The following is a 12,605-nucleotide window of genomic DNA, read 5'->3' as shown; positions in this document are numbered from 1 at the left end:
AAAAATGCAAAATTTCATAGTTTTGTACAATAAGAGACTTGTACCAAGATTTAAAATCTTTTGGCCTTTGGTCTCTGAATGATAAAGCCTCAGAGGCAAAATAGTAGATACGTTTCTAGGATTCAAGATTGTGGTAGACTATACATTATTTTTGTTTCAACCAGCATTTCCTAATTGAAAAGATAGTTGCTATGACAGTTACCCTGACACCGCATGTCTGCTAGCAAATAGGACATCAGATATCCCACAGTTAGATCCTTCTTTGAAGGGTAATGCAAGGAATGCTTTGAGGTATAGAGAAAAGGAGCACCATTCTCAAATGTTGTCTTGTCCATTCCACTCAAGGGATTTGTCATTAATTTATTATCGGCTGAAAGATGGACCATTCTTCTTTTAAGTGACTTTCTTTTCAGTTGGAGCCTACGCCACTCTTCTCTTTGTCAACGTTGCCATCAATGTGACGAAAATATTCAGCATATCTTGTCTGAGTGTCATTCTTCTGCAGGCGATGCCAAGATTTTGAAGCAACATTGCCAGGGTTGCAAAATTTCAAGAAAACTTGGCAGAACTCTTATTCAGACAATCAAAAATTCTAAAAGTTATTTAGGCTCATAAATGGAAATCAGTAGCCTTGGCTAGTTTAATTTCAAAGGTGAAGGACTAATTACTGAGCTGGTGACACATGTTAAATTTATTCGAGAGTATTTTCATATCCCTTAGCTCTGTAAAAGTTATTTCTTCCAACAAATTTTACCGTTTTATTTTTTTTTCACCATACCCCCCCCCCCCCTCGTACTTTGAGGGCAAACTTGAAAGGTATGCCAACAAAATATTATACCTTTTACCAATCCCAGCAATGACAGAAAAGACATTTTTTTATTATTATTACGATTTCCATTTTTTCTGTGTCTATGATCCTAGTCGTAAGTTTTTGTAGGTTCCAATCCCCTTCTTTCCTTTTTTTCCTTACCTATGACCAAGGAAACCTTAGAAAGAACACCTTACTCGCTAAAATATGATATGTCGCTATATTTCGCGGATAAACCCTCCCACTTCAAACACTAAATAGTAATTTCAAAGAATATCCCTCTTATACTGGTGATGGATCACTTTTACCTTCAATCCTTAATCTATGACCACATTAATTCCATAGAAGACATATTTTTCAGTGTTATTGTGTTATTGTATAATGAACTTTGTATGACAGTGTTATTGCATAATGAACTTTTAGCTTTTTGCCCCCTCCTCCACACTTTAAGGGTCAATTTGACCAATTTAGCCTAGGTAGGGTGATGCGGATTTTAGGTATGTTAATGAGCGCATTTTACTTTATTTAATGGTGTAAATTTCGCAATTTGTTCAGGGTCTATCCCTATCCCTTTTTTGTCGCATCTTTATAATTCCAGAAGCCATTTCGATCTCAGATTTGACGATGCCAAAACAAGAAAAATCCCATTTTAAGCATATAATTTGTATATGAAGTTAAACAAAATATTCAGTAATGCAAAACTAATAAGTATTACTAATTTAGCAAAACAATTCATATTTCATTTGGTGCAAGATGGTCCATAAGACTTGGAGTTTCCTGCAGGGCCAGATTAACCCCATAAAGGGCCCAAGACCAAATATCATCAGTGGGCCCCAGCTTAATTTAATTTGTTTACAGGTCTCAAAACCAAACAGAAGATTTTATACACACCCGAACACACGAATCCTCGGCCTGAAAAAAGGAGGAATGTAGTCTAGAAATACACTTGATTCGTGTGTTTATAACGACCCCCTTTTAGGAAAAAACATTAAAAACCCCCCACCCGAATTGCCATACATAAGTACACCATTATTTACGGACAATCCTATATACCAGAGGAATGGCCCATCAACGCATAGTAAGTAAATTGACAAGATTTGGGACGATAAGTGCTTGACAACGCTGTAAAAAAAAAAAAAAACCATATACAAATTAAGTGGACACATTTCTAGAAATTATCTGGTCGTTATTTACAAGAAATAATTAGCTCAGAGAACAAAGGAAGGTGGGAAGCTTAATTGAAGATTTCATACACTTTTGCAATGAATAAAACTACTAGCACCACTGAGAGTACAGCATTAATCGCAAACATCAGTAGTACTAACAGCTACTGGTACAACGTTAAAATTTAAAAGGATAGAGCTTTCGGGCATTGTCAGGTAACATCAGATAGCGTAGGTTGTTCTTGTGCTCTATTTAGTCTTCCTTTTGTCGGAGACTGGCTTGAACCTCCACTCTTATCAATATCCCCTTCTCTTTGAGCAAACCTTAAATACTGTTACCTATTTACCCGATTACACTCATTTAAGCTTCTTATAACGGAATTGAATAGCTTTTCAGTCGCTATCTTTTTAACTGATTTTTCAAATTAGTTGGCGGAATCATAATTTCAAATTAAAAAAAAGGAATAGAGATAGCATATTACCAATAGTCAATTTACTAAGAAACCTGTAAATCTTAATTATAATTACCCAAGGCTTTAGCAAAATAAATCTTGAAACTACAAAGCAAACATTTTGTAGTTACAATGACGACCAACTGTCGAATGCAAGATGGGATCCAATGTAAATATGTATATTTTCTGTCTGCCTGTCAATGAGGAATAGTGACAACACCAGCTAGCAGTCTTAACTCTTTAACCTCCCCCATGCCAGTCTTGACCTCCCCCCACTCCGACATTAGTTTAAGCCTGTGTTAACGTCAGATAAAGATATTGAGTTTTGACTTTAGCGCGGCAAAGAGTAAACACAAGAATTACACTAAATTTCAAATAATAACAGTTTAACAAATCCAGTTAAACTACTTTTCCCTGAAAACACTATGAAGCTATTTTTGAAATATGGTATAATTACTATAACAGGCTAGTATAGCCAAAATTAGTACATGATTCAAGTAAGTATAAACCAAATTAAAGTCAATTTGACGTAAAACTAATCAAAAAAATACATCACGAGGGTCAACATCCCCCAGATAGAATACAAGAAAGAGCATTGAGTTTTGCTTCATGTTAAACAAAAACAAAGAACGGTTCAGAAGAAAGTATGCAAGAATGATAAACTTCTGCCAAAAACAGGCGAAATATTCATAACTAAACTACTCACTTGATTTTTTCATAGAGTCTATTTATTCATAAAGGGAGAATGCAAAATTATGAAAGAAGAAAATTTAGGCACTAATGTGCGAGCATGACTTCAACTTTCTAAAACTGTATAATATATATATATATATATATATATATATATATATATATATATATATATATATATATATATATATATATATATATATATATATATATTGAGTAAATCACAAACTAGACTAAAAATAATAAACGTCCTTAATTTCGAGAAGAGTCCAGCCTCCATGAACTCACCCCTGGCTAAACCACTAAACTGTGACTTAAACAAAACAAATTTACCTTGAACAATTTCTGGAAGATTCTGAGTAACTCCATATCCACCAGCATGCTCTTGCATAGGGCTAGATGGTTCTTCACTGATATCAACTTGTCGATTTTTCATAAGCTGATCATCTTTTTTCTGTTTTCGTAGCTCTGATTTTTGGTCTTGTCTTCTACGTCGCAAATCCTATATTATAAACAAAATAACTAGAATTCCTAACGGTTCAAATTCAAGACAATGATTGAATATAATTGAAAAAAAATATATATAATTGAATGATCTCTAACTCGACTTCTTTTTTCCGCAGAAAAAGCGAGCCTTTTCCCATCAATTTCAGATGGGAGAGGGAAAAGAGAAGCAATTACAATGATGCTGAAAATTTCTGTGTTATATTTAATTTCCCATCTCTTCCTCAGCTGAAACTACCAGTGTACGGGTAGAATACAGAAATCGAAACGGTTATCGCAAATAGAATAAAATGGAAAAAATTTACACTTATACCAAGAGATATAGTAACAGATTACCTATCAAAGAGCCCTTCCCTTCATTATTAACACGGTTCAATGGAGGATCCAGCCCCCCCCCCCAGAAAAAATGAAAAAACTATATTCTGAATTGTTTGGCTTATTGAGTTTTAATTTGCACGTATTTGCTCCTGTTTTTGTATTTTTTTCTTTCATTTTCTTTCTTTTTGTTATACTCCATCGTCACGCTTTGTGTTTTTGATGTGTTATAATATATATATATATATATATATATATATATATATATATATATATATATATATATATATATATATATATATATATATATATATATATATATATATATATATATATATATATATATATATATATATATATATATATATATATTTATTTATTTTCAAGGAGATAAATGATAGATACAACATGGTTTTGAGCAAAGCCACATTCTATAAGAACTTGACCCTCCTCCCTCCTCTCAACAAGGAACGATTTTTGCAAATGGCCTTGATTAGTCGTGTTGTGAAACAACATTGCTACTTTTGTCAATGCTTTTGTGATCAGCACGATAACGGAAACATATGAAATCTATTATCGTTCCGACACGGGTATCACGAAACATAAAAGGAATGTTTGAAATATATGCAGTAAGTTTTCCAGAAAATAATTTTTTTTAAACTTCCAGAAAAAATTGAAACTATTATGTTCTAGCGTACCAAATAGTACAAATAAGACGTAAAACAAAACTGCATCAGCCCCAACAACCAATTTCTAATAACTATGTAATGTCGAATTCCTGTATCTTTTCATGATTAAAAAGAAGTAATCCTGGAAAATTCATGCTGGAAACCACAAATTCGGCTTTTTTTCACTTTTTAAAAACCATATTTTCCAATTTAGTTAAATTTTCCAAAACGTCGTATGCATAAACAGTTTTGCCCCTGAGACAGGTTAAACCAAGTCCAGCTGAGATCCAAAACTTGAGTAAAGGGTTCTTCATGTTCTTAAGGACATCTACCTGAAATGACGTTCCAAGTGTTTTATGTGTGGGGCAAGGGGAAGCAAAATTCTTGTCATCAGAAAATCTTCCTCAAACGCTTGTCCGATCTCGGCCAAAATTGGCGAGAAGTCAAAGTTGGTGTTCTAGTTGCACCTTTCAGGGTAGATACCCGACCCAGCCACTATGGAGGGGAAAGGAAGGGGACTCCTAAATTCTTAAAATCACACCTTCCAGAAGGTGTTGTCAAGTATCAATCAAAATTTGTGACAAGTTGTTTCAAAATGTGAATTGGGTTAATATCTCAATTGTGCCTTTTCGGAGTACAGTTCCAAACCAAACTCTGTAGGGAGGGGGTCCCTACATTTCTGTCACTAGTATATCCACAAAAACAGAACATCAGATTTCAAAATAACTAGGTAGGGGAGTAAAAGCTAGTGTACTAGTTGTACTTCTTGACATTCCGGTTACAAACCCAACCTTGGTGGGAAGGGGGTTCTAATTAGTCGTCATCATAAATTCTCATCGTCGATCAATTTTTCGTACGGGAGCGTCAGATACCAGTTGGACTGTCGAGAAGTAGAAGATATTGCCCTAGGTGTGTATTTAGAGCTCCAGGATGCAGTCTGATTTCTGCAGAGAGGTGAGGGGGACTTTGGTTCTTATCATCATAAAATCTATCAGAAGGGGTTGTCAGAACTCAATCAAACTTGGGGGAAAGTAAGATATCCAGTTCTGGGTTTTGGGGTGCCCGTGTAAAAAAAAAAAAAAAAAAAAAAAAAAACAGCCGTTATGGTGAAAGGGAGTTTTTCTAATCTTGTCTTTATGACATCTACCAGAAAAGGTAGTCAGATATGAATCAAACTTGAAAAGGTTAAAGCTAGTAATATAAAAAAAATCAGACATCTAAAAGAGCAATGTGATTACTGTTTGAAAAATTGTTACACCCGACGAATAGCTTGTTTACTACCTTTCTGTAAATTGTTACTCGAAGAGTTTATTACTATTAAGTGTGTTTCTTTGTGAAGTTGTTGTGATTAGAAGATGTTTTGTTCATTTTTTTGTCTAATTTTTTCTCTTTTTTATTTACTCTGTGCTTATACCATGTGTGTCTTTCGGGTAATTGATTTATTGATTGATTGCTCAGCAGTTATGAACCATGGGTCAGAGTTGCTACAACAACCCACAGGTTCTTGGCACTAGAGGACCTAGTTGTAAATTTTATTACACAGATAATCAAATTGACAGCAGTTCAATTTGGCTATTTTCACTTAAAGCCTACTTATCACTACAAATTTTATGTTTGGTAACTTTCCAGTTTCTCATCATTCTCGTGATTTGATAGACTAAGAAAGCAGAAGCTGTACCAGCAAAAATTCTACAAAAAAGCTTCGACATCATATATTGGGATTATTTTATTTAAACACCACATTTCCCCGACAAATTCAATAAGGATCGATTTTATGGACAAAATATAATGCAAAGTTCATTCGGAAAAAAAGAGAGAGAAAAAAGTGAACGACTATTCCGGATATTCCCACTATTTATATTATAAACACTGAACAGCTACATATAGAAACCATGAAGGGAAAAAAAACAATATTTAAATTAACCTGAAAAAAAAAACAGAATGAAAGTGGCTGTGAATCAAAGAATCATCCTTTTCTGTCTTAGGTGTTTCTATAAAATATACAATATGACTCAATATATTATCCCAACAAGAATTATAGGCAAGCATGGAAGAAGCAGGGCGAAGCCTTTTCACGCACTTAGGGTTGGACTTTTTCATGCTGATAAACCATAGTATAGCTAGTAGTCGAATTTACGATAATACAAATTTCAACAGAGGTAAAGGCCTGACAAGAGGGTGGAGGAGCAGGAGCTGTAATCCCAGGGTATATGCCCTTTGGGGACCCAAGATGACCCGATTTATTGCATATAGACTGCACAAGTTAATTTGAAATGTTGTGTTTTCTCTTACAAATTAAATAACACAATTCCAATTCTTCTGTTGAAAGTCCACTTGGGTTAAAAGATTTCTGCATAAAACCCCCCTAATAAAACCAAACCAATGCTATGGTACGTATCATTTTATGGATCCGTATTTTGGCAAAAGTAAGCATGCAAGGCATAACCAAAAATGATTTAAAAAGATAAGAGGATTTGAAGAAGAAAATAAAATAATAAAATTAGTCTTAAATAGATTAGCCGAAACCTCTTGGATTTAGAATTCAAAATTAGTGATTTTTACGTTATTTTTCCAAACTGGAACTGAAACATTCAGAGGTTAATGAATTTCTGAGCAAACAACATTTTCAAACTAGTTACTACAAACCTAATATCGTTTTTCATCTGGCAAAAGATGATTGGAATAGGGCTTATAAAATTAAAGGACCTGAAACAGTTTGAACAAGATAAGAGTATGTTATTGTAAAGAATTTTTTTGTGCAAAAACCTAATAAATTCTTGCCCATAATGATCGACCGGCATTCATCCGTGTGAGAGTTTGAACAAGGTTAAACGTAAAACAGATATTTACTGCTATATTTTGACAAAAAAGAATTCGGGCTTTTTTTTGGCGTACCATTGCCTAAAGTAGACAAAACAAATTCTGTCAGTAGTTTTCTACAATCCTACAAATATAGCGAAATATCAGCAGTCAGTCTAATTGTGCTAATTTTATACACAAATGTTGCATAGACTGAGAAGAGGAATTTTTTTTTTTAAAGATCCTTTCAGAAAACCAAAGTATGTACTTTACAAAGAACACTTTAAAAAAAAAGGAAGCAAAATCACCCAAGCAGTGATCAAATCTCGATATTACTATCCAGTATCTACTTTATAGAATTGATATGACACTAGTCCTTCTACGGTTTGAGGTGGAACAAATTGCAAAAAACAATGGTTTTGCCCCAAAATGTTAATAAAAACCTGGAGAATAGTATAGTAAAAGTATGCAAAAATCTGAAACCATGATATACCCAGAATCGTACTTATAGTACGATTTTTGGACAGAATTTTAGCCCCAAAATAAAAAAAAATGGTACTTGTATGATATAGACCCTACCGCCCAAGTTGTTCATTCATCGACGCATTATAGAACCGTTTTTTTCGTTAGTTCCTTTCAGCTTAGCGTGAGACAAGACAAAGGGAAGTGACAGAATAGATGGAAAACATATAATGTGGATTATATATTTGCGCATTAGGGGGGGGGGGTATTTGGACAGAGTGAAGTTAGAAAACATTTCTTACTTCATAATATGCAGAGTGATTGTACCAAACACATTAGGCATGCAGACCCGCTGTACTTACCCCCACCCAAACCCCTAAGGTGCAAATATATAACTCAAATTTGTTTATAATGTATTTTATTTTGTCATACTTAGATATATTTCATTAGCACTGAGCGTTCAATTAGAAGAATATTAGGTAGGGGCTGTATCATACAAGTATACAAAAAATAAATGCATTGGCCCTAAATGGCTCTTTAAGAGTCTTTTACGATATATTCGGGCCTGTTGAGGACGAATATCAGCTTTAAAATAGCATTGGATTTCAGTTTCCACCAAAAAAGCCAAATTTCACGCGAAGAAGCCCGAAAATTTACTTTTATTTAAAAATGTTTTGGAATTTAATACAAAAACAACCACAAACTCTAAACAGCTTCAACGGCATCTGCTTTTCATTGAAAACGATGTGTTTTGAACACCATTCTTTTTACAAGTCAAAACGTTAACAGCAACAGCAACAAAAAGAAAGAAAAATCACCAGTGACCAAGATTACTGAAAAGAATTGATGAAAGTCGACTGAGTGTTTAAAATATAATTATATTAATTTCTGAAAGTCTCAGCGATTTTGGATTTAGTTACGTTATAAAAAAGTAAATGCTAAAAATGCATTTTGCTTTCAGCAAAGCGCAAATGACGCTCATCCCTGCCAACCCCATCCCTGTTTGTGATAATTTATGTTCATTTTAAGTTTTACTTGGCCATTCATTATAATCTCTGTTCGCTATGAATCTCATTTATTTGTTCATACGGATTTCTCTTCGTTTGTGATTTTGAATTAGTATATGGCTTTAGTCATATTTCTCGCTCGTCTTTGGTTTAACATAGCTCTTTACTATTTTTTGAAAAACTTCTTTATACATATATATATTTTTTTAAATTAACCATATGGTTAGAGTAATGCTCACCACTTAAGACTCGTTACGAGATCTAGATAGTTCTTAGTGTTTTCTTAGAGGTTGTCTTTTTTATTAATGCTCCACTTTCCATTTTAATGCCCTGCAAATACATTGCAAAAATTCAGTCAGGCCTATTTCTATGGAATTGCAGAAACAAACTCCTTGCACCAAACTTAATAAACTCACTGGTCTTGGTTCTATGAATGATAGAGCCTCAATACAGAATAAGATATTTCCCTTAGATTCAAGGTCATTCAAGGGAACTGGCTCTTGCAACCCCTCCTTAAACCCTAATATTACACCACCTCTACCTAAACCTTATTCCATACTTTCAGTAGAACTCTGATCAAAAGAAATGGCTTTAGGCGTGTTGATTCATTACAACCTGCCATAAAAAATATACTCGTTTTGACTGACTCTTACTCCGCTGTATCTCTGCTCAGTTCGGTCCATTTTTCTCCCCTTGATTCAGATCTAAAGGAAATTAGTTAACTTATTTCTGAGGATCAAGGGAAATGAGCTTAAGGTCTAGTATACTCCTAGCCACAGGGGAATCAGATGGGAAGAGGCTGCAGATCTACTAGCAAGTAATGTAGCAGATATTCCACAGTTTATTCCTCCTTTGAGGTGAAATGTTAGGGATACTTTGAAGTATTGAACAAAGGCCCACCACTCTTAAATATTGTTTCTTCCATTAGTCTCGGGACGCGTCCATTAATTTATTACAGACTGAAAGCTGGATAGGTTCTATTCAGTTGGGGGCTAGATCACTCTCCCCTTTGCCGACACTGACATCAATCTGATGAAAATATTCAGAATATTTTGTTTGAGTGTCCGTCTTCTATAGGTGCTTCCAGCATCTCAAAACAATATTGCCAGCGTGTAAAAATCCAAGAAACATTTTTGGCTGTTATTAGCCACCCTAGTGCCCCATAAAAGAAAAATCAATAATTTTTATAGATATTTATATTTTGTTCTCTTTTTGTGTTCATTCACTTATTTTGTTTCCCCCTTTTATGACTAGTTTTTATCTTCTTACTTTTTTTTACTTTACGCAGTTAAGTTATTGACACTTTTTAGTGTCCCTTTTAATTTTTATATATTCTCATTTCGTTCCTTTTTTCATTTATTCGCTGATTTTGCCCCACCCCCTTTTTTTAATGTCGCTTTAAATTTTTTCTTATGACTTGTCTTTGTTTAAGTTTAATTTGGCCAGTTTTTATCTTTTTAACCTTTTAATTGAATTTTTACAGTAAAATTATTTAATCGCAAATGAATATTCATTACGATTTTTCTTTTTCATTGTTGGTTTTGCCAGTTCTCGTGTAGCCATATGATTTGTCGACTCCGAAGTTCAAATTCGGCCCTTTGTTAGGTTGTGATATTGATTTTTTTTTTAAATAAATATCTCTTATCACTAAGAAGAATACACAGTAGTTTTATCAAATCTATTTTGAAGCCAATTTAAAGGTTGGTAATAGACATTTGAGCCCTTGGTAGTACCAAAATATACTTATACCAAAACACTTTTTGTATCACAAATTTCAACCTTTTCTGATTAAACATACCTTAAAACAAGAAATGGGCTTTTTATAACACATATACAAAAATCCAGTTGAATAAATAGTTTATACTCGAAGTTAGTCATCTCGTTAAAAACTAAAAAAAGGCAATGAGAAAAATGATTAATTTCATAGAACTATTCTACCGACATTTATTAAAAGAGATGAAAATGTATTATATAATACGTGAAAAGAAGATAAGTTGTATTCAAATATTCTCGGGTACCTAAATTTGTATTATCCATCAAAGCTTAGGTACAGTGCTATTTTGTTTTTTCTTTGCATTTATCTCTCTATTTTCATCTTTGTTGAGCTTGCTCACAACCAAACTTGCAATAGAATCAAACTCGTGACACTGATCATGAAGAAGAATTTTTTTTTTAAATAGATGATAGAGCATAAGCTTGACTGGCTAAGTATGTATTTGAACAAGGAAAATTTCTTGCCTAAACAGATATAATGATTTCCCAGGATTAAGACGAAGTCTTTCTCATGTGTCACCACTCTTACAAATCTATTGCTTGTTTGCAATTAGAAGTTCACAGGCCTACTAACAGCCACGTGAACATCGCTTATCACTAGAGATGAAGAAATCCCGAAGAAGTTCGGCTATCCATATCTTATTTGCGCTGAATATATAGTCCCCACACGAATTTTGAAGAAATTACACTTTTAAAGACTGACTGTGACACTCCTCCTCAACAACAACGCTGATAGAAGTGTTCTAAGGATTATGCTGCTACAAAAAATAAACTAGAGAGCTATCAATGTAAGATACTTTATCTTACTTTTGTCGCTACTCAACAAAAAAAAATTGTCATTACCTTTTACTTGTGATTTTTTTTTTTCGTTTTGATTTCATTTAATTGTAATCTAAATTCAAATCGCTATTGCTACATATTCTTATATTTAATATAACTTTGAAAATTAAACAGAAAATATGTCAAATATTCAAATAAACAATTTGTTAGTTCACAATAACCAACGCACGGGTTGAAAGCAATATGCCACTCCGTAAAGATCGTTTTACTCCGAAATAGTTGACTCCCCAGTCAACTTACACAGGCCACAATTTTTCACTCCACAGTAAGAAATACAACGCACTTTTGCCTAAAAAAAAATTACCTGGAACTAAGTTCGATAAAATAAGAAAAGAGATTGGATCTTACCTCCAGATCTTTTCCTTTATTTTTGAAGAGACGTGTATGATCGTTATCAGCCATTTCGGTAATGGACTTTCCTAGTACACTTCTGAAAGAAAAGACCTTGTAAAGTTCGGAAGGTAAAAGTTTCAACAGAAGCAAAAAATAAGGAGATGTAACGCACACCATGAAAACTGCAAATCAGCAATTGTACATAACCCTACCTGACAGATTTGGGCCGTTCATATGCCACTTTGACCAAGTTGGTAAATAGAAACAAGGGAGAATTTTAATTCGAAGATTAACTGTTGGCTCTACATTTTAATGCAACACACTTCTGGTGGACAGGTTTTTAAGAACAAACTTCTTAAAAAAAACTTTAAATTATTTAGTTCAGGATGATGAAAAAGCTTTTGCATTTTTTTGTACTAATCCTTTTTTTGGCAATGTTATTGTAAAAATACAAAATAGAGTCAATCTAGTAATTTGACACTAACACCTTATAACCGTAAAAAGGGGACGTGTGCTTATTGGATTCTGAAAGGCTTACTTCATGGACTTTACATACGATGTTTTGCATGAATTTTTTTCTTATATAAATGTATATCTTGATTAAACAGTCACAAGTTTTAGACATGTAAAACAAATTCTACATAAATTAAACCCTCAGACAAATTAAAATTCGGATAAAAAGGGAATTTTGGACTTATTTCTTATACAATCATGCCGCAGATGGAGTTTCACCCTTGAACTAGAGGATCATTGAGTCATACCGTAAAGGGCTAACTTTAGTAAGGGTAATG

At 33.6% G+C, this 12,605-nt stretch overlaps 1 protein-coding gene across 1 annotated transcript in view; it reads right to left on the bottom strand.

Annotated features, from left to right (window-relative positions):
- The window catches only part of LOC148955222 (uncharacterized), a 79,091-nt gene that overhangs the window by 34,812 nt on the left and 31,674 nt on the right, over positions 1-12,605 (bottom strand). Inside the window, exons 2-3 of the mRNA XM_089106641.1 lie at positions 11,830-11,911; positions 3,402-3,615 (exon numbers count right to left, since the gene is read on the bottom strand). Coding sequence (XP_088962767.1) covers positions 3,402-3,615; positions 11,830-11,911 — 296 coding nt within the window. The remainder of the gene's footprint in view (positions 1-3,401; positions 3,616-11,829; positions 11,912-12,605) is intronic.

The sequence above is a fragment of the Artemia sp. Qi Xiang Cuo genome, chromosome 2 (assembly GCF_049724085.1).
Source record: "Artemia sp. Qi Xiang Cuo chromosome 2, ASM4972408v1, whole genome shotgun sequence".
In the NCBI taxonomy this organism is placed as follows: domain Eukaryota; kingdom Metazoa; phylum Arthropoda; class Branchiopoda; order Anostraca; family Artemiidae; genus Artemia; species Artemia sp. Qi Xiang Cuo.
The sequence above is the reverse complement of the archived record's forward strand: the minus strand, read 5'-3'. Positions and strand labels throughout refer to the sequence as shown.